Source organism: Oncorhynchus gorbuscha, linkage group LG24, assembly GCF_021184085.1.
Source record: "Oncorhynchus gorbuscha isolate QuinsamMale2020 ecotype Even-year linkage group LG24, OgorEven_v1.0, whole genome shotgun sequence".
In the NCBI taxonomy this organism is placed as follows: Eukaryota; Metazoa; Chordata; class Actinopteri; order Salmoniformes; family Salmonidae; genus Oncorhynchus; species Oncorhynchus gorbuscha.
This window is the reverse complement of record NC_060196.1, coordinates 7910926-7938803: the sequence shown is the minus strand read 5'-3', so window position 1 is coordinate 7938803 and position 27878 is coordinate 7910926. Positions and strand designations below refer to the sequence as shown.

The 27878-nt window shown below is 44.0% G+C and overlaps 1 protein-coding gene across 2 annotated transcripts; it reads right to left on the bottom strand.

Moving 5' to 3' along the window:
• Positions 1-909: 909 nt before the first annotated feature.
• On the bottom strand, positions 910-27479 carry LOC124012085 (N-acetylgalactosaminyltransferase 7-like). 2 transcript variants are annotated; one of them, XM_046325477.1, is made up of 12 exons: positions 27156-27479; positions 25691-26139; positions 11170-11336; positions 7969-8099; positions 7682-7761; positions 7140-7322; positions 5881-5998; positions 5523-5645; positions 4772-4990; positions 3001-3099; positions 2787-2915; positions 910-2536 (listed from the first exon to the last, which is right to left on the bottom strand). In XM_046325477.1, exons 1-12 carry the CDS (start codon positions 27276-27278, stop codon positions 2399-2401), a joined length of 1959 nt encoding a protein of 652 aa, XP_046181433.1. In that variant the 5' UTR covers positions 27279-27479; the 3' UTR covers positions 910-2398. The 2 variants fall into 2 exon arrangements, with proteins under 2 accessions (XP_046181433.1, XP_046181432.1); XM_046325476.1 differs by lacking the exon at positions 7140-7322 and adding an exon at positions 6834-7016 and having other exon boundaries at positions 27156-27477.
• Between the last annotated feature and the right edge of the window lie 399 nt (positions 27480-27878).

Below are 27878 nucleotides of genomic sequence, written 5' to 3'. Positions count from 1 at the left end.
GAGTGCAGTTGGGCATACCAAGTATAGCAACCCCTCAAAGTTCACTTCTCTACATTGTGGGAAAGGGTTTGCTGATGTCAGCTGGGTTATGGGTAGGCATAAGCTAGACAATGAACTGCATTTATCAATGGTAATTTCAATGCACAGATACCGTGATAAGATCAATGCCCATTATCGTGCAATGTTTCAACATGATGCAAGGATCTGTCCCAGTTCAATGGCCTGCAAAAAAATCACATACTGACTGATTTTCTGATCCATGCCCTTAAGGTATACTGACCAACTGATGCATATCTGTACTCCCAGTCATGAAATGCATTTATATTTACTTCTACTGTAAAATTGGAGTTACCTGTATTTAGCTAGGCAGGTCAGTTAAAAACATTATGTTCAATGATGGCCTAGGAACAGCTAACTGCCTTGTTCAGGGGCAGAACGACAGATTTTTACCACATCAGCTCGGGGATCCGATCTTGCAACCTTTCGGTTACCTGCCGCCCGATGTAAGGTAGACTTTCACCTTTGGTTGTAGACCTTGTTACCAGCTAACAAGTCAATAGGGCACAGATGGTCTGAGGGAAATGCATGTCTCAAATCTACTGCAGTTGGGAGTGGTTGACATATGGCCAGACAGGGTTGAGGCATTTTCTTTTGGATAGATAAACATGATCTCATTTGTATGTTATCTGGGGGAGGGGTGAGGACCCCAAAATCTGGGGGATTTAGCTATAGACATTGGATTGTGTAATCAGACCTGAACACAAGGTTGAAGGTTCAAAAGATACATGAATACCATAGGCCTATCCAATATCGCTGCAATTGAGCGCAATAAAAAGACCCCTATTATGCAACTTGGAGAAATACACATCTCTCTATAAAGTTGTAATTTCAAAGGAAAAGGGGCAAAAGTCATTGGTAAAAAGGTTCAATTTATTGCCATGAGTACAGTTCGAGCCAATGTTTTTATAAGTTAGATATGTACACCTTCATCCAAGGCTCACTGCATAGTGCTATGTTTTAGAAATAAAACTATTTACATGATAAAAAATGCATACATATCACATCATACCCCAAAGAAAACACAATTTCATAATTTTGCTTTGAACAAATTGGTTGCTTTGCAGTCATCATTCAACATTTACATACCAAGCTGGAAATATATAAAAACAATAAAAACCCAAACCCTTTCTTTATATAGCCATTTGAAATTCACCAGTTAGAGCCAACATGTTAAATTCAAGCTTTTGGAATTTCACTGTGCCTAAGACCAACATCATTGAAGTAGTAAGTCCTTTCAAAACATCCAGTGTTCATGAACCATGATTCATGAATGGACTTATCCATCTAGCCTGGTCCCAGATCTGTTTGTGCTTTCTTGCCAATTAAACACCTATGGGTCATTGTACAAACAGATCTGAGACCAGGTTATAATCCATTGCAGTTTTCAAAAACATAGTATTCTTAAAACCCTAGCTAGTGGGCAGTTTATTACACGACTACTAGAAGTGGTTTCGAATTGTTGAATGTTCAATTCTGAACATTGATTAATGAATCCTCCACCAATGTTTTTTTAAAGTTAGAAAAATTCTCAGACCCCTGAGTAATAGCCCAAAGACCCCAATAAGATGTAAAAACCGAGAGAAGAGAGCAAGAACGTGTAAACATCTACAACTGAAAAAATGTCCATTATCCAAGTGTGTGTACGGATGAGTATCTTCCGTGGGACATGGTTAAGAGAGCACAGTATCCCCTATATAGTGCATTGCTTTTGACCAGGATCCATAGGCAGGGCCGTCATTTCAGCTAAACCTACAAAATTTAAACTAAAAAGCTATTTGGAGACAGCGAAAACAAGCAAAATTGACTCATTATCACCATAGTTGTAGCTTCATTCCCAACAGTCAATAAGGGACTTAACTTTCTACAAATGTCATACAGCAAGTAGCTGCTAAGCACTAGCTCGGCAACAGGATTAAAAATGAGTGGAGTTCCACGTGAAGTCAAAAGTGCAGTTTCATAGCCATCGACAGCAATCTTCCACCTCCGCACTGCTTTAAGACAAAAGCTACCTCAGCTCAATGTGCTCTATCCTACCAGTCTTTCCACCCGCTCGGAAGCCTGCCAACTATTCCCTCTTAAACTGCATTTGCCATTTAATGGGGATTGGAATGACTTTAGTAGCCGATTTTAAAATAGTTGGTGTATGTTGACTGCCATACACAATTGACGCCCCTGCCCATAGGGCTCTGGAAGTAGTGCACTATATAGGGAAATAGTGTGCCATTTTGGACATACACAACCTCTCAATGCAGCAGACAGTTGAAGTGCAGTGTTCGATGCCCTATCCTGTCGAGTGAGTTCCAGTTGGGAGTAAAATACCCTTTCTGGGGCCGTAGCTTTAAACCGCTACAATATTGTTCATCTCCCACTTTTGTGTGCTTTTGCTGGTGTCACAGTCTGCGATGAAGACCTTGTGGAGGATGTCCGACCGGTCCAGGCACCGCCCCGTGGGGACGTGGGTGAATCTGTGGAGGTCCTGGGAGGGAAACAAAACAGTGAGTTCACTTACACAACATACACCCTCACACATACATGCTAATAAGCTATGTTCAGCAGTACCATCTCAAGCTGTAGCGTGATAGGAAAAAAACTCATAATACTGAATTGGTAACAAGGACAGATTTTCTTCCCAACCGTTTACCACATCTTATGAAGCAATCATATATTGAAACAATGGCACCAATCTAACGAGGTTCTTATATATGAAGTTCGATGCAGCTGCATACCTTGAAGTATCTCCACTCTGTGTTCTCGTTCATGTTACAGTGTGTAACGATCACCGCCGACCCATCTGGTCCTTTCGTCAAACACTGGTCATACTGCATGAGCTGGTTGGCTTCATTTATCCTGAAAAGCTACAAGAGGTGATTTATCAGTAAATGAGGAATAATGTTTAGGAATAAATAAAGTCTATAATCCCAAATGACAGAGTTCTCTGACCTGGTTCCCACCCATTCTGTGACAGGGCCCAATCTCCACGTTGCCTCCGTTGGTGTGGCCCATACTGTCAATGCAGTAGCTGGTCTCATATCCACGGACCTGGAACAAAGCAATAATGCTCACTATACATTCCTAATGCACATACGTGTGTGTATATGTAGTGTATGGAACATCCCTTCAAATGAGTGGATTTGACTTTCAGCCACACCTGACGCTGACAGGTGTATAAAATCATGCACACTGCCATGCAATCTCCATAGCCAAATATTGGCAGAAGAATGGCCTTCCTGAAGAGCTCAGTGACTTTCAACATGGCACCGTTATAGGATGCCACCTTTCCAACAAGTCAGTTAGTCAAATTTCTGCCCTGCTAGAGCTGCTCCGGTCAATTGTAAGTGCTTTTATTTATATACATTTTTTGTTGTACTTTTAACCAGATTTTTCTCCCCAATTTCGTGATAGTCAATTGGTAGTTACAGTCTTGTCTCATTGCTGCATCTCCCCTACGGGCTCGGGAGAGGTGAAGGTCGAGAGCCATGCGTCCTCCAAAACAAGACCCAGCCAAGCCACACTGCTTCTTGACACACTGCTCGCTTAACCCGGAAGCCAGTCGCACCAATGTGTCAGAGGAAACACTTTCCAGCTGGCGATCAAAGTCAGCTTGCAGGTACCTGGCTCGCCACAAGGATTCTTTAGAGCGCGATGGGACAAGGAAATCCTGCCGGCCAAACCCTCCCCTAACCCGGACGACACTGGGCCAATTGTGCGCTGCCTCATGGGTGCTGTTATTGTGAAGTGGAAACTTCTATGAGCAACAACGCCTCAGCAGCGAAGTGGTAGGCCAAACAAGCTCACAGAACGGGACCGGCGAGTTGCAACGCTATCGAGTTCCAAACTGCCTCTGGAAGTAACGTCAGCACAATAACTGTTCGTCGGGATCTTCATGAAATGGGTTTCCATGGCCGAGCAGCAACACACAAGTCTAAGATCACCATACGCAATGCCAAGCGTCTGGAGTGGTATAAAGCTCGCCGCCATGGGACTCTGGAGGAAACACGTTTTCTGGAGCCATGAATCAGGCTTCACCATCTGGCAGTCCAACGGACAAATCTAGGTTTGGCAGATGCCAGGAGAACACTACTTGCCTAAATGCATAGTGCCAATTGTCAAGTTTGGTGGAGGAGGTATAATGGTCTGGGGCTGTTTTTCATGGTTTGGGCTAGGCCCATTAGTCCCAGTAAAGGGAAATCTTAACGCTACAGCATACAACATTCTAGATGGTTCTGTGTTTCCAACTTCGTAGCAACAGTTTTGGGAAGGCCCTTTCCTGTTTCAGCATGACAATGCCCCCCCGTGCACAAAGTGAGGTACATACAGAAATCTTTTTTTCGAGATCGATGTGGAAGAACATCACTGGCCTGCACAGAGCCCTAACCTCAACCCCATCGAACATCTTTGGGATGAATTGGAACGCCAACTGCAAGCCAGGCCTAATCACCCACCCTCACTAATGCTCGTGGCTGAATGGAAGCAAGTCCCCGCAGCAACGTTCCAACATCTAGTGGGAAGCTTTCCCAGAAGAGTGGAGGCTGTTATAGCAGTGGACAAACTCCACTAAATGGCCATGATGTTGGAATGAGATGTTCAACGAGCAGGTGTCCACATACTTTTGGTCATGTAGCGGACAGTAACTCACTACTCTTCAACAGATGCATACTATTGTGTAGTATGAATAAACTAAAAACTAAATATGGACAATACTTTAGCCTACCTCTCCCCACTCCACATTTTTGGGGGGCAGTGGGTAGTTCATGGGGATGTCATAGGCAATTTCTTCCATGAACCACTTGAAGCTCTTGCACCGGTGCTCCTCTCTGAACTTCTTGAGCTGGCTGATGTCCCCGTAGGCCAGGGTGAGGGTCTCCGGCCGGCTTGCGTAGAAGTAGTCCTTGTAGTCGTCCCACCAAACCTCTACCACACGCACATAGTTCTGGAGCAGGGAGGATCACCAATTATTAGTTTCCATGAAGGACAACACCCCTTGAAGGACATCAGTCAGTCAATCTATATGCTACTTCTCATTTGGTGTTTTTCCATAAGATTGCTGATGTTTTATGATACAATACAGATGACTGATACATATGATGATATCCATATAATTAATTCACTACTGACCATTTGATAAACGGCTGTAGACCTACATGAACTATGCTTAGCACAGTATATCATTCAATCTAGTCACACTTGTAGACATTTGAAACTGGCTGAACCATATTAGTTTACAAGGATAAATCCAAGTAAATAAGCAGATGGTGCCAGGTCAGCTCAAAGGAGCCAAGAAAAGCTGCCAGGGATTTGCCAGAGTGGGCTAGCCTGGTCCCAGATCTGTTTGTGTTGTCCTGCCAACTCTTACAGTCATTGTGACAATCACCATAGGAGTTGGAAAGAGATTGAAAGCAGATCTGGGAGCAGGCTAAGAGGGGCAGCCTGGGTGCTTAGTTTGACAGACTTGGCACACTGACCTTAAGTGTGGGCGAGGAGCCAACGTGGGCAGGGGGTGGGTTTCCCTGCCAGCCCTGTAGGCGGTAGATATGGCCCACGCGGGAGCACGGCACAAAGAGCAGCTGGCCACCACACTGCCAGATCTGGGATCAGATCAGGACAATAGAACATGCTGGAGTTACACAGATGGTACATAGAAAGCTGAAAATACAATAGTATACTAGTACAATAGAGACAACATAGTTGAAATTCACAGCAAATAAATAACAGCTACTAATCATTATGCATATCAATACAGGACCAAACAATAGCCCAAGTATTTTATTATGTGAAATATTTCCTAGATGATTGAGAGCTTTAGGTGGTCTTAGTGTTTACCTTATAGGATATCTCAAAGTTCTCCCCTCCCCAGATCTGCAGTCCTGGGTCATAGAGGCCCAGCTCAAAGAAGAAGTCCCTCTCAATTGCAAACAGACCCCCAGCCATGGCAGGAGACCTGAGAAAGGCCCAAAACTACATTACCCACAATCCACAGGAGTCTCATCCAGAGAGAGGGACAAGAGCTAAAATGTAGTAGGGAAGAAGGTGGATAAATGATGAAATAGGGAGAAACATAAGCATTATGACAAAAAGAGTGAACAAGAACATTGACCCAAAGAGTGCTCCCAAACAATCCTTACTGTCAAATGACCAAATATCATGCTAGCCATCGAAAGTTACACATTGCTGACTTATCTTCTCAAACAATAGAATAACGTGGTAGGATACATGATAGGATACCGAGTTGTGGAGAAGACAGAAGAGATTAGTGGTGAGGAAATCACACCAAGAAAAACTGAGAATGAGAATGCAGGACATTAGTGAGAGATTTCAAAGAGTTTAATTTCAAAGACTTAAGCGTTGATTTCTAAAGGCACAAGCAGTGGCATCTGTTAAAATTCCTTCCAGGTATCAGAGACGGCTAGCATTCAGGGTTCAGACAAATTGATACTTTTAAATTGGTCCAGGCCATAGGCGTTCCCTCAAGAGCATGACATTTGGCACTAGAGCAAGTTAGAGAAATGAATAAACCACATTGAGTGCTACAGTTGGTAATTAATGGGCATTACATAGCTTTCTGATTATTGTTACATCTACAGACCACTATATGAGGTAGCACTTGTGTTTCATAGTCAGCATACAGTTATACACTATAGAGAAGTGCCAAGCAGTAGTATGAGCAAGCCAAGGCCAAGCAAATAGTACTGCACATGCAGACAGCATATTGTATAATCTAGTGCCTCAGAGATTGATGTTGCAAGCAGGGTAGATTTTTAGTGCCGATAAATTACCGATAGGGCTCAGTTTTAGTTAATCTCTTCTCCTTCTCCCTGCTAGTGAGGGGCACACGCTTCCAGAGCATGCTCCAGTCCCATGCTCCGCGGGCAAAGCCATCCTCGTCCCCTCCCCCTTGTGGGTCAACTCGGAATGTCTGGCCTTCTATGGAGTCTATGAGAGGGACCGTGCACACAGTTCTGGGTAGGGACAGCCGGTGGGGAGATGGAGGGTGGGTTTCATGCGTCACACACACACACAGGGGGGGAAACAAACAATACATCTGGGTTTTAGATGGGCATGGATGGTAGCAGGATGTTTACCGATAAGGCTCGGTCTTATGCTTTCGCTTAGCCTTCTCCCTGCTGGAGAGAGGCACTCTCTTCCACAGCAGGCTCCAGTCCCAGGCTCCCCGGGCCAGACCGTCCTCATCACCACCTTGCTGGGGCTCTATGGTATAATCACTGCCGTCTATATAATCTATCAGAGGTACAGTGCATACCGTTCTGGAAACAGGCAATGAGAATACACACACACAATGTTACAGTGTGGCAGACCACTTCACTAAATGGATATGAATTACTGATCAATATTTAGCATAGATAAACAGTTGTGCATATTCAGCATGGATGGATACACCCATCTATACATTTTCAATACAATTATCTGCACGTGAATTAGGTTGTATATAAACATCAATGTATATCACTAGTTATGCTGTGACATAATACAGAGATGTTTCTGGTGGAGAGGATTCATGACCAGCACCGTTCATCGATGGATCAGAATATTTTTCATTATCACAGTAGAACAAGTCATATATGAAGTAGAAATATTCAAAATCACAGCCGCAGACCACTCATACCTGTCCTTGGATATGGGGGCCACCAGAGGGGCGTACCAGTTGGCAGCAACTTCACAGTGAGCGTCTAAATAGATAAGAACCTATAGACGACAGGACACACACCGTGGCCAAACACGTCAGACACTGGAGAGAACATTTGCTTGAAATAGGAGTTGTTGCCATTCCATACCTTTCCATCTATATGGATGTCAATCTATATTAGTTGCTCCAGATCAATCCATTTATTCCCCCCCTTTGTCTCATCCACACACAGTAAGTGTAGAGGTGATGGAGTAGCTGTAACCTACCTGTCCCAGGGTGGCTACATGGGCTCCTATACTCCTAGCCTGGATGAGGCCCTCTCGCTTCTCATTGCGGTGCAGTTTGACCAGGCCGTTCCACTGCTTAATGTACTCTTCAAGTCTCTCCTTCAGGTGCACTGGAGACCGACAGGGACAGTGAGATTAAACCTACTGTTAGTGTCGGTAGTCAATCTCCTGTTCACACAGCAAAGACCTTGAAGTCGTCAGCCCTGTTAAAATACTCTAAACCAGAAGGTGACAGAAGCATTGTTTGACACTGAATGTGGGGCGGCAGGGTAGCCTAGTGGTTAGAGCGTTGGACTAGTAACCGGAAGGTTGCAAGTTCAAATCCCCAAGCTGACAAGGTACAAATCTGTTGTTCTGCCCTTGAACAGGTAGTTAACCCACTGTTTCTAGGCCGTCATTGAAAATGCCTAGTTAAATGTGTTGCTAAGTTTATGGTCTAGATTCCAATGTTAGCTAGCGGTGCTAATGTTGTTATTTTGCAGAAAGCCCTTGTTGATACTAGCCCGAGCTAAATGACAAACAATTAAATTAATTCTCTATAACCCCATACAGCTAGTACCAGCCCTTGGCCAAAAGTTTAACTAGCTAGCTAATGTTATCATCTAGCGAATATGAGAGCTAGCTAGCTCTGTTTCGTTAGCTAGCTAATGTTAACATATTTGCAAGCTAGTACAACATACACCTGTTGCTGACAGGTGTATAAAATTGAGCATAAAGCCATGCAATCTCCACAGACAAAATATTGGCAGTAGAATGGCCTTACTGAAGAGCTCAGTGAATTTCAATGTGGCACATTCATAGGATGTCACCTTTCCAACAAGTCAGTTCAAATTTCTGCCTTGCTAGAGCTGTCCTGGTCAACTGTAGGTTCTGTTATTGTGAAGTGGAAACGTATAGGAGCAACAGCGGCTCAGCCGCAAAGTGGTAGGCCACAAAAGCTCACAGAACGGGACCGCAGTGCTGAAGTGAATAAAAATCGTCTGTCTTCAGTTGCAACACTCACTACTGAGTTCCAAACAGAAATGGTTTGTCGAGATCGTTGTGGAAGAACTTGACTGGCCTGCACAGAGCCCTGACCTCAATCCCATCAAACACCTTTGGGACAAATTGGAATGTTGACTGCAAGCCAGGCCTAATTACCCAATATCAGTGCCCGACTTATTTAATGCTCGTGGCTGAATGGAAGCAAGTCCCCGCAGCAATGTTCCAAGTGGAAAGCCTTCCCAGAAGAGTGGAGGCTGTTATTGCAGCAATGTGGGGGGGACCAACTCCATATTAATACCCATGTTTTTAGAATGAGACGTTCGACGAGCAGGTGTCTATACTTTTGGTAATGTAGTGTAGCTAGCTAAGGACACTGCAGCCAACACAGGCAGCGGTTTCATGGAAACTAATCCATTGTGATTTCCTTACGTCAATATTTGCTCCAGTGGTTAGCTAGCTTGCAGGAAATATTTAGTGTTGTGTGCATCGAGACTGTGTACTTAGCTAGCTAACATCTCATAGCCTACATTGCATATGAAGTGTGACTGGCTCATGACATTTAACTGTGGCTGTACGGAGAAAACGCCCTCTTCCCATCTTTGTTGTCACTGCTGTTCTCTCTCCCACGTGGGGGTTTGTGCTCTCTGATCGGCTCAAAGTCAAGATGTTGGCCACTGACGAGAATTGCAATTCTACAAGTAAAAACGGCAGGTTCGTCGCTACCGGGAACGGCACGAAGCAGGTACCGCTTTTGTTGTAGTAAGAAAAGGCACGGCCTACCACTGTGATAAGTGATCCGCAGCAAGACGGTTTCATGCTTTAACTATAAAGAGATTTCTGTATCGACCCCAGAATAATATTTTATAAACCATAACCTTGAGTTTAATTCCACAACGTCAGAGGTGCAACGACGATGAGCCCCTGGCATTGCTATATATTGCTTGCGGTCTGCGAGTCACAACCTTTATAATTACTTGTGTAATGTCTGTGTTCTGCAGCAGGCAGCCAAAATGTGCAACAACTGATGTGAAACCTGAGCAATAACATGGCATCTTTCTCCTTCAAAACCTTGTTTCCAATGGCCAGACTATAGCTTTATTGGCAATGAAGTGCTTGTGATAGCATGCAGATGGTTTGGAACACTGTAACAGGCTTTGGTAATAGCAATCAGTAGCAGGCTGCATGCTTAATGAGATGAATTCTCTGAGCTCTTGATGTTTTCATGAAGTCAGTGTCCATTACCCATATTTTGGTGTTGTGGTGCCCCCGCTTCAAGGGAATTACTCAGCCAGCTCTTCACAATGGTGGACTAGGCTCTCACAGTTCTACATCTGAATGGTGGACTAGGCTCTCACAGTTCTACATCTGAATGGTGGACTAGGCACTCACAGTACAACTGAATGGTGTTCCATTGCTTGGGCAGGGCCTCACAATGCAAGACTAAGGGAGACACTGGGGGAGAAAGGCTGTTCCACTCCAATGCTTTTCATAGCCAGTGATAATTTAGCATGACAATGGCAAAGTGTTGTTGCAGAGCGCTGATTCAATTGCTGGGCGTTTTACTTGGTAATTGGAGTGGGGGGTCCCCTGCTAACAGCCAACTGTAGTCATCTACTGGCCTAGCTGAAACAAAGCAGGGTGCTCTTAACCTTAAACCAAGAATTGACATGTTATGCACTAAGGCTTGTATCTGAGGAAATGTACAAGTACAGCAGTGAAGCACTGATACACTGCAGCAGAGTGATGTCATGAAGCCTTCTAGTCTAACCTGATTGGCTAATTCAAAACGGAACAAACAAGTCATTTCGCAGACACTCTTATCCAGAGCGACTTAGTGCATTGATCTTAAGGTAGCTAGGTGGGACAACCACATATTTTTTATTTTTTTATTTTACTAGGCAAGTCAGTTAAAAACAAATTCTTATTTTCAATGACTGCCTAGGAACAGTGGGTTAACTGCCTGTTCAGGGGCAGAACGACAGATTTGTACCTTGTCAGCTCGGGGATTCGAACTTGCAACCTTTCTGTTACTAGTCCAACGCTCTAACCACTAGGCTACCCCCACAGTAAGTACATCAATAAAGTAGCTGTCAGCAAAGTCTGAGCTAGTAAGGGGGCGAGCGTTAGTTCATAAGACAATATTGGTACATAGACAAAACCCTGTGTTGTAATTACTAGTACTCAAACCAATGCTACCTTTGTTGCTGAAGTCGTCGATCATGACGATCTCGGCCAGGTATCGCCTGGGCGTTCTCTTGATGACGCTGTGAACCGTCCTCATCAGGGTGGACCAGCCCTCATTGTGAAACACGATGACGACACTGGACGTCAACAGGTTGTCGTCATAGTGCCAGTACTTACACCTACAGTAGGAGGAGAAGAATAATTAAAATGGCTGTAGGCATACATACTGTACATGTAGTGAATAACAGGGAATATTTACATAGCTTAGGCTAGTTAACCCACTGTTCCTAGGCCGTCATTGAAAACAATAATTTGTCCTTAACTGACTTGCCTAGTTAAATAAAAGGTAAAATAAAATTTAAATAAAAGTATAGCATTTCATACATTTAGAAAATACTGCTTTGGAGTGATATAGGACTGCACACACACAACAGGGGGCCAAAGGTGCAACAGATTCCACTATGCAATCTGAAGATATCAGAATAGACACAGCCCTGGCTAGCTTAGCTTCACCAGCAATTGCTGCTAGCTAGATCCATTCCAAAACATGATAGCCCTAAGCTCAGCTGCCTAGCTCTTTCTCCTTTGTGTCTACCCAGGGCTCTGGGGGTTGTGACAGGCCTCTGTCACAACCCCCAATCCCCTCCCCCCTCCACAGGCAGACCATCTGTGAGGCAGGAAAGCAGCCCTGCTTTGTGTGGTTTCCTCTGGCAGAGTGCGCTGTGTGTGTGTGTGTCCTGGACTCCACTTCCTCATTCTCAGCGTACTCACTCACTAAAGGTCTCTGCTGCTCTTCTACTGCAAAAACAACAGTACTCACTACTTCCCATTGCCACATGCCATGCCTACGTATAAGCTTCAAGCCAGCCAATTGCCCTACAACTAGCCATCCAACTGCCCTGTTAATACAGCAGAGTGTGTGAGAGAGAGCAAGAGGCCGGTCCAGACACTGGTGTGGCATACTGAGGGTCTATTTTTAGCCTTGGTTTGAGCCCTTGTCGCTAGCAAAGCAATCTGCCTCGGCGACGACCTGAAAGGAAAAGACGGAGCAGCGAGGCATCGGAGGTCACTTGACCCAAGAATTGTGAGCGTTATCATCAGTGATATACAGAATTCAGGACGGAGTGAGCAGTAAGAGGTTGGTCAGGTCTGGGCTGAACTGAAAACAGTTTGCAGCACAGCAGATCTAGAGTATCGGGGAGGGGTTGTTAAGGCTTAGAGACTGAACTGAGAACAGTTTATAGAGCATCTCTGGGAGGTTTCATTTATGGTGAATCACACAAGTCTGCCTACCTGTCCTTCCTGTTTAGGATGATTATAACATTTGGCATATAAAATGTTCTCTTTCTAAGAAACGCCTGGCGGGTTTGTGTGCATTGTGACGCGTGTATGTTTTGGATGTGTTTTGCAATGCAAATGTTAATCCTTGTGTTAGTGTGTGTGTTGCTCCCATCGCATCTCCCCTGCAGTAACATGCGGAACGGCTCCTGTTCTGACCTGTCCTCCTGGTTCTCACCCACCAACACTCAGATAAACACCTCAGATTACAGTCCCGTTTGACCAAACCTTTATAACCTGAGAGCTCACAGCTCCATTAAGGGAAAATGTCTTTCAGCCTCTCTAGGCCTGAAAACAGATAAAGATCCTCACGTCACTCACTTTTACAGGGAGGTTTTGGACTGCCACTTTATTATGACCTGCACAAAAAAAGCTTCAACAGTAAATAAAAGGATAGGAAAGGACAAAAGAGGGAGGCACTAAAGACAGACAGGGAACATCTCAAATGGCACCCTATTCCCTATATAGTACACTACTTTTAAAACAGGACTCATAGGGCTCTGGTCAAAAGTCGTGCACTATATAGGGAATAGGGTGCCACTTAAGAAGTCTCCCTGAAGAGGCTTATAGAAAGTTGTGAAAGAAAAGATTAGAGGAGGGTCTTCTACTGAACTGGGATTCAGTGCCCTTACCATCCCCAACCCATCTCCGTGTTTAACAGTGGAACTAATGGCTTATCCTTCAGCGACAGTATGCTGGCTTGTGTTTTGAGTTGAGGCGTCGATAAGTTAGAAGGGCAGGGGAGGAAAGCATTAGTCATATCAGCTTCTTGTAAACACCGCGCAATAGTCTACACATGGCGTAAGCTCTATGGCTGTATTCAAATCTACTGCATTTGAGAACTATTTTGAAGTTGCTGCACTTCATTTCATGAATATTCACCAGGCCTATGGGTAACTTGCTCTGACAGTGTGGAGTGTTTTCTGGAGAGAAAAAAAAGAAAGTCCAACAGGGATCCATTGCAGAACAGCGGTTAGCCTAGATGAGTTTTCACGAAAACCTCGCTCATTCCCATCTGAAACGACACAAATAGAAGCATATCCAGTGATGGTCTTGGACCTGATGTTAATTAACTCAAGGGAGCGGACACAGTTGAATGGCTCGGGTTGCTGCTGTTGTGTGAGAGGGAAGGTCTGTTCCAGAGACTTTAGTTCTCAGCATGACAACACTCTGAACGCACTACTCTTGGTAAAAGGTCATGAATTCCATACAGATTTTGCAAGCATTTTGCCATCTCATGGACAGACGACGTAAACATAAATGATGCAAAATTTAGCTAAGATTACTAGCCAACATATCAGTCAGGATGCAGACTGGAGGCTTGAAGAGTGATCGTTGTGTGTGGAAACATTCATCACGCGTCTATAAAGATAACAGTTCTCTCTGTGCCGAGCTCTATGGAGGGGAAGACGAGAGCAACACTAATGAATAACAACGGTGCCTTAACTCAGTCTGTGGAGGTTACTTGTCGCTCTAGGGGCTCCATGTGAGTTTCAGTACGTGTGTGTGCGCGCCTGACAAATAGTATCGGAAGGAGAGAGCTAAAACAAGTGTATGCTCGTGTGTGTAGAGGGAAAGAGGGTCCTGTGCTGAGCGAAGGTCAGCCATCTTCCTGCCAACATGCCGCAGCCTTGTAGTGAAGCGCCTCGCAGAAATCTTAAATGGAGACTGTTTCACCACATTTCTGCTGACAGGATCCCTCCAGGCTAGGCAGGTCTAACACAGTGACCCTCCCAGAGGAACACTAATGTATGACAGATAGGTACTAACCTACCTCTCAACCACACACATGAAGCCTGGAACACGTAGGCCACAGCCAAGACACACGTAAAGTACCACACGCATCCTAAATAAACAGGCCTATGCTCTGTCAACAGAAAAGTTATGAAAACCACAGCACTAAATTATTAAGTGTTTAAAGTTGTGATTTAAGGAGGAGGCTAACGGTGTAACGTCAATGTTTTCATAAGGCTTACACATAACTTAAGTGTTGTATTGCTAGTGTCATGTGTGGATATTGGACACATTCAGATTTAGCAGAAACATGATATGAACTGTTCAGCGCGGAAAAGACTGAGGCTTAACCGGTTTACTAGTTGCACCAGGCTGGCAACTAGTCCCATCTGTAGACCTACAGCTGTGTCTCGGGACTAGTCTAATTGATACAGGCTCGCGCTTCATCAGAGAGTTGTTTTTGTTTACTCACACAGCATCTGGAGGAGGGCAGCTGAGCCAGAGTGGTGGTGAAAATGCTGAACATCCTTGGCTTCTTCCCACCGTGTTATGGGACTGGGGCCAAGCATGCACATATAGGCAACACAACTCAGCCCCTCTGCAGAGAGGTGAGAATGTCTAACGTTATCTGCCATGAAACTCAAAAGAGTTCCTGCCACTGAATTGCAGTCTTACCCAATGTCCTGAACGGGGCTAAAATGAAGTGTAATGGACAAGGCTGCTCAATAGTGACTGCATTGGGCCATCTTGTGGCCAAAACCCAGAACTACAGATCCTGTGTTGAGACGATTCACATCCTGATTGCACAACTAAAGTACAACCAATCCACCTCAGCCACATGGGTTTTCTGTAATCAAACACAGATTGAGCTAAATAAATAATGACAAATGATCGGGAACATCTATTAAAAGGGTAGTACTATTTACATTTCTATGTAACCTTTACTTAACTAGGCAAGTCAGATAAGAACAAATTCTTATTTACAATGACGACCTACACCGGCCAAACCTGGACGACGCTGGGCCAATTTTGTGTCGCCCTATCGGACTACCAACTACGGCCGGTTGTGATACAGCCTGGATTCGACCCAGAGCGTCTGTAGTGACGCCTCTAGCACAGAGATGCAGTGCCTTAGACCGCTGCGCCACTCGGGAGCCCCCCTAATAGAGTGAGTGACACCTTTGCCTACATCTGCTGTGCACTGATCCACAGAAAGGCGTGAATAGCAGTGTGCCAATCAGGACCGTCTTTGTATATAGCAGCTCAAGCCACAACAAGTGATGCACTTTGTCAGTAACTGGTTAGTCCACATGAGTTCTATTTTTCTAACACGGTGCAGTTCACATGGCTGTCAACCTCAAACTGACAGAATAATGTACAGCTGCCCATATATCATGGGATGGTTTACATATGTAGACCAACTAGGAAATGCAGTCTACACATCTAATATCAACAGTTAGGTCTGGGGCAGTGATGTCGTGGTTAATGCCATTTCACAAAGAGAAAGTTGCAAGAGACATTCACCCTCCACTACACCCCTGGTCTGGGTGCAGCAACAGTCTCACACCTACTACAGTTAATGTAATCAGTTGACAGTATGGTTGTCCTACATTCCTTAGAAGCACCAAACCCCCAAAAATGGGGCCCAGCCCAGCCACAATCACTCATTATGTTCTTTAGTCTAGCATCCATTATCTCCCATACTGACTAGGCCATAGTAAAGTCCACGTGGGGTGTCAGCAGCCCAGCCACATAACCTAAAGCCTGTACTGTAGCGTCCAACCGGTCTCATGCTGACTGTTCAAAGGTGTCCTTTGTGTTCCCACTGGGCCCTGCGGCCAGATGAAAGGCTGGAGAAATACACCTTCGCCTGTTTGTTCGCCACACAGTATTAGTCCATTGTGAGTTAATCAGTGACAGTGTGTGTGGCCCAATGTGTGCACACAGACAAAACGACGAGGTGACACCATTCATCCGTATGTGAAGACTCAATAGCGCATTGAAGCCAATTGAAATCTGTTAAGACGGCGTCTCATGAAGACATAACCTGAAACATTTGAGCTACTCCAGGAAGTGACGCTGCTCCCTCTCATCGAGTAACTCAAGTTGAAGACCGACCAGGGTACTGCAGGCTGCCATTAGCAACTAAATTACCCTTATACTTGTGTGCGATCAAAAAAATTATAATAAATTGTTCAAGGACATACATTTGGTGTATTAGAAGCAATTACTGGTACCATGATCTTCCAAAAATGGTTTTCCACAAAGATGGCATTTTTTCCACATTCACTATATTGGGGAATTAAGTTCTGATAACAAATGCCTCCCGTACCACTGTTGCCTTGAACTTCCATGGCTTCAATGAGAGGGGGGGGGGCAGTTGTTCCCTTCTGGTTTGGCCATATATCATTTGAAAATTAAAGAGGACTAAAGATCATATTTAGTTAAGAGTAATTAACACAATGTTTAGCATATTTCTGTAACACAGATTTCCAGTGTTCTGGTTGTGACACTCAAGGTGGGGGTTGATGGTCACTAGACTTGTTATGGATTATGCTCATATTGGTTGATAGTGATTGTCGCCAGACTGGAGGTACAAGGACACGCTGATTATTCACGGTTGTATGGATGACCTTCTGTGGACACTGATTCTGTAGCAGCTGACAAAGCCGCTGCCTTGGTTTTGAACTGCGTGCCTCTCGGGCTGGTGTTTCCAGAACATTTGGTGCCATCTGATTAGAAGAAAAAAAAGGGCCCGTCTCCAAGAGGCCAGTTAGACATTCTCTGTGCTGGAGGCGTCTCCGTTACAACTTGTAATAAACCTGATTAACTTGACCTACGATTGCTCCTTTTTGTTCAGCTAGATATTCATTATACCAAACTTCACGCAGTACCTGAAATCTACACAAACAACTCTACAGAACACTGTAACCAGCTAGTGTACCGTAATAAAACCTACGTAACAGTCTTATCAAGAACCAGACCACTGGCAACATGTCCCTATCCCAATAGTATAGGCCATCAGTCACACATCTCCAGTACTGAAAATAATCTGTAGCTGCATTCTACTTCCAGGGTTAGGAGGACTTGGCGATCTGATACGTTCGTTTATACACTGAATCCAAAACAACTCCATGCAAATTAAATCCAAAAGGTTTCTCCTCAGCTTGAGAACCTTGGGTTGACCTAGCCACGGGACAGCCTAGCCTCCATTCCTCATTTGTTCTGCTATGACTGTTCTCTAATCTGCTCTGATATAAACTAAAGCCATAATGCAGGTCAATTGGATTGATGTTGTTGCGTGTGTTTTGGCTGGCCGGACTGCTCTTCTGATGACATACGCTGATGTTCTATGGTAGGGCTCCCACTGGCACATAGGGCTCGTGCCCATCATGTTATTACATCGTCACCTGACCTTAAGAGTTCCATCAATGCATACTAACCAGTGTTGTTACAGGGATTCCCATCACTTCGCATAGTTTTACCAATGCTTTGATATACTCTGAACAAAAATATATATTTTTAAACGCAACATGCAACAATTTCAACGTTACCGTTCATAAAGGAAATCAGTTAATTGAAATAAATTAAGCCCTAAACCACAGATTTCACAACTGGAAATACAGATACATTTTTTTTTAAAGTAGGGGCGTGGATCAGAAAACTAGTCAGTATCTGGTTTGAACACGATTTTGCCTCAAGCACGACATCTTCACAGAGTTGCTTAGGCTGTTGATCGTGGCCTGTGGAATGTTGTCCCACCCCTAAATGGCTGTGTGACGTTGCTGGATATTAGCAGGAACTGCAACACACTGTCGTACACGTCCATCCAGAGCATCTCGAACATGCTCAACGGGTGACGTGTTAGGGGAGTATGCAGACATTTTCAGCTTCAAGGAATTGTGTAGAAATCCTTGCGACATGGGGCTGAGCATTATCATGCTGAAACATGATGACGGCAGATGAATGGCACGACAACGGGCCTCGTCACGGTATCTCTGTGCATTCAAATTGCAATTGTCTTTGTTGTCCTTAGCTTATGCCTACCCATACCATAACCCCACCATGGGGCACGCTGTTCACAACGTTGACATCAGCAAACCGCTCTCCCACACGATGCCATACACTGTCTGCCATCTGCCTGGTACAGTAGAAACCAGGATTCATCTGTGAAGAGTACACATCTCCAGTGTGCCAGTGGCCATTGAAGGTGAGCATTTTGTTATTCTAGTCGGTTATGATGCCAAACTGCAGTCAGGTCAAGACCCGGATGAGGACAACAGGCACGCAGATTAGCTTCCCCGAGACGGTTTTTGACAGTTTGTACATAAATTCTTTGCTTGTACAATCCCACAGTTCCATCTGTCAGAGTGGCTGGTTTCAGATGATCCCACAGGTGAAGAAGCCAGATATGGGAGGTCCTGGGCTGGTGTGGTTACATGTGGTCTGCGGTTGAGAGATTGATTGCACGTACTGCCAAATTCTCCAAAACGACATTAGAGGTGGCTTATGGTAGAGAAATTAACATGTGGCTTCGGGACAAGTCTCTGAATGTCCTTGAGTGGCCCAGCTAGAGCCCAGACTTGAATCCAATCTAACATCTCTGGAGAGACCTGAAAATAGCTGTGCAGCGACGCTCAACATCTAACCTGACAGTGCTTGAGAGGATCTGCAGAGGAAAATGGGAGATACTCCTCAAAGACAGGTGTGTCAAGCTTGTAGCGTGATACCCATGAAGACTCGAGGCTGCAATCACTGCCAAAGGTGATTCAACAAAGTACTGAGTAAAGGGTCTGAATACTTATGTAAATATGATACTTCAGTTTTATTTGTAATAAAATGTGGAAAAGGGGGTCTGAATACTTTCCAAATGCACTGTATTTAGTCAATATCTCACGAGCCGCCAGGTCTGGTTACAGACTAATAGAGATGTATAGAGGGGACCATTTCCACTAGACAGGAAAACCCGCTATGGGCTTTGCCATCACAGAAGGGATCAATGGCGAAGATCAGAGGTGCGCCCTCTATACAATTCTACTGACAGCAGCTGTCATGACATTTCTCCAAACAGCCTCTCAGCTCGCATAAGAACTAACTGAGGAAACAAGTAGAGATCGGATCATGGAAACACACCCGGGTAGAGATCTGATTCTGAAAGTAACGCAGGCATCATTTGATAAATTAACTAACATTGCCCAATTTGAAAACGCATTACTTCACTCCGTTACTCATAAAAAGCAGTCTGATTACATATAAAAGTAACAGGTTAAGGCATTACCCCAACACAGGTGATTGCTAAAACGGGACAACTGAGAGGTACAGCATTCAAAGTAGTAGTTCATGGAAATGTAAAAAAGTATGTTATACATTTAATCGTTCAACTCATCATTAGTGATAATTCAGTAAATTTATCATGATATGGATTTTTGTCCATGTCGCCAAGCAACTGATATATTTTCCCCTCATTCTTTATAGATGGGTTGGCTGTTTAGCATCAAAACCAAAACGTGAGCAACTAAATCAGGCAAAACAGCCCGGATTGGCTTAGATTAAATAGTTAAGTCTTCAATGTTTATTGAAAACAAATACATTTGCACAATGAGCTAACTTATAGCAAACATATATCCGACTTTCATGTGCACAAACATATAGCTTTGTCCTACCAACATTTCTGCATAACTTCCTATTCTCTTCCCAACAGCAGAAATGACAAACATATACAGTAAGAATATTATATACGAATTATCTGCCCATGTAAATTCCCAATTCAGCCCGCATAGACATCTGTTTCGTATGTAATGTGCAACAAGTGTAGAGAGCGAGAGCCTTGCTATTGGGAGGCACCGCCGTGGGCAGACCTGGCTCTCAAGACAGGCTGTGCAGACTGCCAACAAAATGGAGGTGGAAACTGTGCTGCACTTCCTACCCTCCTGTCAAATGTATGACCAGACATATTTCCCCTCAGATTACGCAGACCCAAAGACTTAGAAAACAAATCCAATTTTGATAACTCCAAATACCAGTGTGCAATAACAGCAGCAGGATTTGTGACCCGTTGTCACAAGAAAAGGGCTACCAGTGAACAAACACCATTGTAAATACAACCCATATGTTGATCTTCCCTTTGGTAAATTGTAACACTGTACATAGCCATAATAACACATTTGAAATGTATATTCTTGAAACTTGTGTAAGTGTATTGTTAACTGTTATCCAGTTCACTTGCTTTGGCAATGCCAATAAAGCCCTCTGAATTGAGAGCGCAAAGCACAATCACAAGATGGTGCTGCAAAGCAGGCTATTGGCAAAGTAGTTTGGGTTACACACCTCCATCACAGTCACGTCATTGTTATCAACGTTCCGCAAACGCCACAGCCACATTGAGGTCTAAAAGTAGAACGGGAGCGAATGACTATTTTGCCCAGAGATGGAGTAGATTTCCCAAGTCCCTTGCGCTCAAGTCCAGGGACCAGTGCTCAAGTCAAGTCACTGGGTCCACATGAACTCAGAAGAAATTATGTACCCAGTCAGATATAGCATAGTGGCAAGTAGTCAAATTGTTTGCCATCCCTTTTTCTTTCTGTGCACACCAAAATCTTTTTGCATATAGGCTACTGGTAATTTTAACAGGGCCACGTTCCACTGAAAAAAGTATGAACATTGTAGATTGAAATTCAATGTAATCAAATCAAATTTAATTTATCACATGCACTGAATAACACTGGTGTAGACGTAACAGTAAAATACTAGCTTACAAACCATTCCCAACGATGCAGAGTTAAAAAAAAGAATAGTAACTAACAAGGAATAAAATACACAAGAATAGAACTATATACACAAGGAGTATCAGGTCAATGTACAGAGATCATAGGTATTAGACATAGATATGTACATTAAGGCAGGGTAGGCATCAGGATAGATAAGAGTCTAATTTAAAAAACAGTAGCAGCAGCAAATGAGTGTAAAAGTGTGTATGTTTGTGTTGTGTCGGTGTGAGAATGACCGCATGAGATGGTTTGGGTACCATTAATTGACTATTTAGTAGTCTGGCTATTTAGCGGTCTTATGGTTAGAAGCGGGGTAGAAGCGGTCTCGGAGCCTATTGGTCCAAGAGACAATGCCCTGATACGGTTTGCCGGACAGTAGCAGAGTGAACAGTCTATGGCTTGGGTGACTGGAGTCTTTGGGAATTTTTCAGGCCTTTCTCTGACACCGCCTGATATATACACTGACCAAAAATATAAATTCAACATGTAAAAGTACTGGTCCCATGTTTCATGAGCTGAAATAAAATATCCCAGAAATGTTCCTTACACACAAAAAGCTTCTCAAATTGTGCACAAATGTGTTTTCATTTAACCAGCATGATCATTACACAGGTGCACCTTGTACTTGGGACAACAAAAGGCCACGTTAAAATGTGAAGTTGTCACATAACACAAAGAGGTCTCAAGTTGAGGGAGTGTGCAATTGGCATGCTGATTGCAGAAATGTCCACCAGAATTGTTGCCAGAGAATTCTCAACCATACGCCACCTCCAATGTCATTTTAGAGAATTTGGCATTACGTCCAACCAGACACACATCAGCAGACCTCGTGCAATCATGCCAGACCAGGACCTCCACATCCGGCTTCGTCACCTGTGGGATCGTCTGAGACCAGCCACCCTGACAGCTGATGAAACTGAGAACAATTTTTGTCTGTAATAAACCCCTTTTGTGAGGAAAAACTCATTGACTGGCTGGGCTTGGCTCCCCAGTGGGTCGGCCTATGCCCTTCCAGGCCCATCCATGGCTGCGCCCTTCTAGTCATGTGAAATCCATAGATTAGGGCCTAATGAATTTCTTTCAATTAACTGATTTCCTTATAAGGATCTGTAAAACCTTTTTTACATTTTTTATTAATTTTTTAAATCATTGCGTTTATATTTTTGTTCAGTATAGATGTCCTGGATGGCAGGGAGCTCAGCCCCAGTAGTCCCAGTGATGTGCTGGGCTGTTCGCGCCACCCTTTATAGCACTTTGCGGTCAAGGGCAGTACAATTGCCATACCAAGCGGTGAGGCAGCCATTCAATGTGCTCTCGATGGTGCAGCTGTAGTAGAACTTTGAGGATCCGAGTGCCCATGCCAAATCTTTCCAGCCTCCTGAGGGGGGGAAGAGGCGCTGCAGTTCACGCTTCACGACTGCGGGTGTGTGTTCTAAAGGTCGACCGATTAATCGGACTGGCCGAGTTTTCATAACAATCGGAAATCTGTATTTTTGAGTGCCGATTTGCCAATTTTTAAAATGTATTTTTTATACCTTTTTTAACGAGGCAAGTCAGTTAAGAACACATTCTTATTTTCAATGACGGCCTAGGAACGGTGGGTTAACGCCTCGTTCAGGGGCAGAACGACAGATTTTCACCTTGTCAGCTCGGGGGATCCAATCTTGCAACCTTACAGTTAACTAGTCGAACACAATAACGACCTGCCTCTCTCTCATTGCCTTCTCCAAGGAGACTGTCTGTTACGCATATGCAGTAAGCCAAGGTAAGTTGCTAGCTAGCATTAAACTTATCTTATAAAAAAAAAACTATCAATCATAATCACTAGTTAACTACACATGGTTGATGATATTACTAGATATTATCTAGCGTGTCCAGCGTTGCATATAATCTGACTGAGCATACAAGTAAGCAGAAGCAGGCGCGTAAACGTTCATTCAAACAGCACTTTTGTGTGTTTTGCCAGCAGCTCTTCGTTGTGCGTCAAGCATTGCGCTGTTTATGACTTCAAGCCTATCAACTCTCGAGATGAGGCTGGTGTAACCGAAGTGAAATGGCTAGCTAGTTAGTGCGCGCTAATAGTGTCTCAAACGTCACTCGCTCTGAGCCTTCTATTAGTTGTTCCCCTTGCTCTGCATGGGTAACGCTGCTTCGATGGTGGCTGTTGTCGTTGTGTTGCTGGTTCGAGCGAGGAGAGGGACGGAAGCTATACTGTTACACTGGCAATACTAAAGTGCCTATAAGATCATCCAATAGTCAAAGGTTAATGAAATACAAATGGAATAGAGGGAAATAGTCCTATAATAACTACAACCTAAAACTTCTAACCTGGGAATATTGAAGACTCATGTTAAAAGGAACCACCAGCTTTCATATTTTCTCATGTTCTGAGCAAGGAACTGAAACATTAGCTTTCTTACATAGCACATATTGCACTTTTACTTTCTTCTCCAACACTTTGTTTTTGCATTATTTAAACCAAATTGAACATGTTTCATTATTTACTTGAGGCTAAATAGATTTTATTTTATTGATGTATTATATTAAGTTAAAATAAGTGTTCATTCAGTATTGTTGTAATTGTCATTATTACAAATAAAGAACTAAAAATAGTCTGATTAATCGTTATCGGCTTTTTTGGTCCTCCAATAATCGGTATCGGCGTTGAAAAATCATAGTCGGTCGACCTCTAGTGTGGACCATGTTAAGTCCTTAGCGATATGAACGCCAGGATCTCAACCCACTTCACAACAGCTCCATTGATGTGGATGGGGGCATGCTCTCCCCTTTCTCCTGTAGTCCACAATCAGCTCATTGGTCTTACTGACGTTGAGGGAGAGGTTTTTGTCCTGGTACCACACTGCTAAGCCTGACTTCCTCCCTGTAGGCTGACTCGTCTCCATCAGTGATCAGGCCGACCACCGTTATATCTTCAGCAAACTTGATAGTGTTGGAGTTGTGCACGACCACGCAATCGTTGGTGAACAGGAAGTACAGGAGGGGACGAAGCACACACCCCTGAGGGGCCCCGTGCTAAGGGTCAGCCTGGCGGAGGTGTTGTTGCCTGCCCTCACCACCTGGGGACGACACGTCAGGAAGTCCAAGATCCAGTTGCAGAGGGAGGGACTAGTCCCAAGGTGGGAGGGCTGAGCGAGACTACAAATTCAAAGATGGCCTACCCTTCTATAACCTACTCAAGGGAGAGAAAAAAACACACCTAGACCGTTTTATTATTAACGTGTTTTTTTGGGCTTGTGTTTCTCAACCAGGCAAACGGTAGCTACTTAAAAAAGGCAGGTTAGTGAAGGTGAAGCGATCGGTCCAAAAACTCTTTCCCAGTCCACTTAGTAAACTGAAATACATTTTTTTGTCAGTAATAATCTCGTCAATTGCCACTGAAAAATAGCTGTTTGACAAATATTTCCGTCACCATTTGCTGCCAAAATTAACACTAGTAGAAAACCCTTTTTGCTAGCCATCAGACCACGCGTATAATTTGATCTAATTGGTGTGTAAATGGAAGCATGTGTAACTCTCCTCAAAATAAATGGCAATATGACGCAAACGCTACGAACAGAATAGATAAGCTACGCCTCAGATCTCAAGGTGTGAATTTGTGGCACACAATATCTACGGTTTTGATAATGGACCAACTGAATAATTGCTTTTCTATTGGACTGGTGAAAGGCCTTTGTTCTGTTAACATTGCACAACCAACCCTGCCCCACACCCTTGTCATACCAGCCCTTCAGGTATAGAATTGTGCTTGCAACACCAGAATAGTGGGTTAGATGCCAATGTATGCATGAATGACAAAGTTGCTTTGGATAAAAGTGTCTGCTAAATGACATGTACCAGGATTGACATAAAGGGTTGCCCTATTTCCTAGGGCAAGTGAACTCTGAACAGTGACTCAAGTTGAGCCTCCTCTTAGGTTGCCATATTGAGCAGGTGAAACCAAAACTGTAAAAATAATTCCAATAGCCTAACTGATCTTTCTGGTTCCTCCCCCACATTGTTTAAGTGAAGGACAGACAATTTATGGCAGTCCGGCAATTTGAGCCTGGTCTGATAATTATTTTTTGCTGATAACTAAAATTCTTTATTCTATCAGGTCTTTGATTCGTCCCTTGTGTCAGTAAAGGGCAGCTAGTATGGCATGTGTGTTTGAATTAACTATTTACATTCTCAGGCAATTGATCATAATCGTCAGGCAAAAAAATTCAAAAGACCTCTGACTTGCCTGATGGACAAGTGCCTTTCAGACCTTAATGTCAAGCCATGGACACATTATGATCTTTAAAAAAATACATTTGTGAAAGGAACGATGAAGTAACATTCAACTGGAACACCCAGTGAGACATATTTAGAAGAGAAAAAACATTAAATTGATGAGAGTTCCTTAACACACGTACCATTCCGATAGGCTTAGCTACATCCTTAATAGAGACGACTACTAGTCTATACAACACAGTACCACCAATCCATACAGTAGCCATCTACCTGGGCTCTAAGGCCTACTACTGTAACTACTCTTTATGGTGAATGTCACAGATTCCTTCTTCATTCCAATTCAAATGCCATAAAACACATAAACCATTCCAAAAGGCTTAGGTCTAAAAAAAATATATATACACTATGACCCAGCACCTAGTCTATCTGCCTGGATTGGGCTCAGGCCTTACACTACTTACTCTTCATGGCGAATGTCGCTGATGGTCCTGTCTAGGGAGATCATGTCACTTGCCACCATGTTGAAGCCAAATTCCTTAATGCTGGCCTGGGCGGCCTCGTGGTACTCCGCTCCCAGGACGAACGGCTTCGCACCCTCCCCAGGCCCATCCTGCACCCCGTGGGGCTCCGGCTCCTTAAGCTCAAAGTTCCCCAGGGTCCCCTTCCTTAGGATGGGTGCAGAGTAGACATTGGTGTGGGGCTTGAAGGTGACATACTGTTTCTGGATGACATTCTGCTGGTTCTGAGCACCGCCGGCTGGTTTGCCAGGAACCAGCTTGTCGTCTCCTCTGTTCTTCTGTCGGATGGAGTCCAGGTCCACCTCGACCCCTTCCACATGGGGCCAGGGGACCACGGGTTTGAACTGGTCAGCAATGTCATTCTTAGGCAAGAGGTTAGGGGCATCTCCCTCCTGTATAGAATCAGAGAGAGATTAGCTAGGCCTATTGCTTTTCCAAGGCCTAAAATGGAGGGTGTGATAGATTATCAAGCAAGTTTAGCTGACAGCTACTAGCTTTTACAAGGCGTAAAATGGTTAAACAGATGATGCTCTTCATCTAGGTTTGCAGGATCAGCAAAGGTCTTAATCTGCCCTACTTGACAGCTCAATTGGCTAACTAGTCCCCCAGCAATTAGCTTAAAGTCGAATTCCTTCACTGGCCACATTACGGGTATGCACATGTGTTTATGTTCATCAGGTTCACAATAAACATCGCTAGGAACATTGCATAGCTAACCAATATAAATTACACGCCATTGTTTGTTTTAACACAGTATCACTTGTTCGACAAAGACAATTACAGCTTCAGTGCGAGTCTTGACAGGTGTGAGTTTAGCTTCGGGGATGCATTAACGTAGATGGCTAGCTTTCCAGGCATTCGTTTTGCCAGCTGGCTACGTGTCATTTCAACAACGTTTTACAAGCTTGGTGGTGTCTTTTCATACAATGATAGCTATTGTCGAATTCGTGAGCAACAGGAGACAATTTTAACGAGAGATAGCTACCAGACTAAAGCCTTCCGGGTATGTTTGATATTGTCGTCAGAGCAAGCGGGCATTCCGGAATGAGTGGGTTCAATGCAGGAACGCTGGCTAGTTAACCAGACAGCTAATGTTAACTAGTTAACGTTAGATACCAAAATGTATAAGCAAATGGTAGTCAGCAAGACTGTCATCAAGTCCCAGTGACATTGTTGCACTCTAACGTTACAGTAGCTAGCTAAAATAGACCCAAACGCTAACAATCTCCATGACAACGACTCAGACTTGCTTGCTAGCTGACGTTAGCGACTTTAGCAACATGGTTAGGTAACGTTAGCCAGATTTACATGCCAGAAATGTTATAGAATGCATAGCTACAACAAAACACATGAAACATATCAAATGAACGTTTGACCAATAGAAAGCCGGTTGTAATTGAATACTTACCCGTTTAGCAAAGGGATTTTCGTCGTGCTCTATCGGCGAAAGGGAAGACCAAAGCACCACAAGCCCTAAGAATGTGGCAATAACTATTACACTGCGAAGAATAAATCCAACTCTTAACCTCATTTTGAAAATAAGACCATCTACGAGGTGCTAGCTAACCTCGTTACTTCGTGGCACCCCTGCCTGCCAAAGCCAGTTCGAATCCCAAATTGAGCCAACCGTGCACCTCTCCTGATTTGAATCCCTCTTGTCCGCATGTAACATTATCTGCGCTCTGTCTGTCTGTCTGTCTGTCTGTCTGTCTGTCTGTCTGTCTGTCTGTCTGTCTGTCTGTCTGTCACACCGCCCTACTGCGAACAAAAGTTGTAATATAAGCAGAGACGACCCGTCATTCAGGGCAGGTGGGGCTCTTTTGAGCTTCATTTTTGTTGTTGTTGGGGGGGGGCTTTCCTGTTTTGCATGTTATTTGGCATTAATACGTGTCACATATCAGTTGCAAACGAAGTTTAAAAAAAATCAGAATATATCATTAGAGTTAATAAAGCAGCATACAAACATGGTCTCTTTTTTGTTTTCTTGACTAAGACAGCTCCAAAATGCAGGTGTTTCAGCCTAGCTCAGTGCTTTCTGTGGTGGGGCAAGCCAGCAGAAAATACAGAGCATTGCTCAGTGTTCTGTTACTCATGGGGACACTACGTCACAGCCAAGTCTAAGGGCAGAGCT

Excerpts from the sequence above, each read along its gene's own strand:
- LOC124012085 (XM_046325477.1), bottom strand. The coding sequence starts at position 27,278 with ATGAGGTTAAGAGTTGGATTTATTCTTCGCAGTGTAATAGTTATTGCC. Across the intron at positions 8,100-11,169 it reads CGACGACTTCAGCAACAAAG|TGCACCTGAAGGAGAGACTT; the intron begins GTAGCATTGGTT and ends GTCGGTCTCCAG. Across the intron at positions 7,323-7,681 it reads GCCCCCATATCCAAGGACAG|AACGGTATGCACTGTACCTC; the intron begins GTATGAGTGGTC and ends GCCTGTTTCCAG.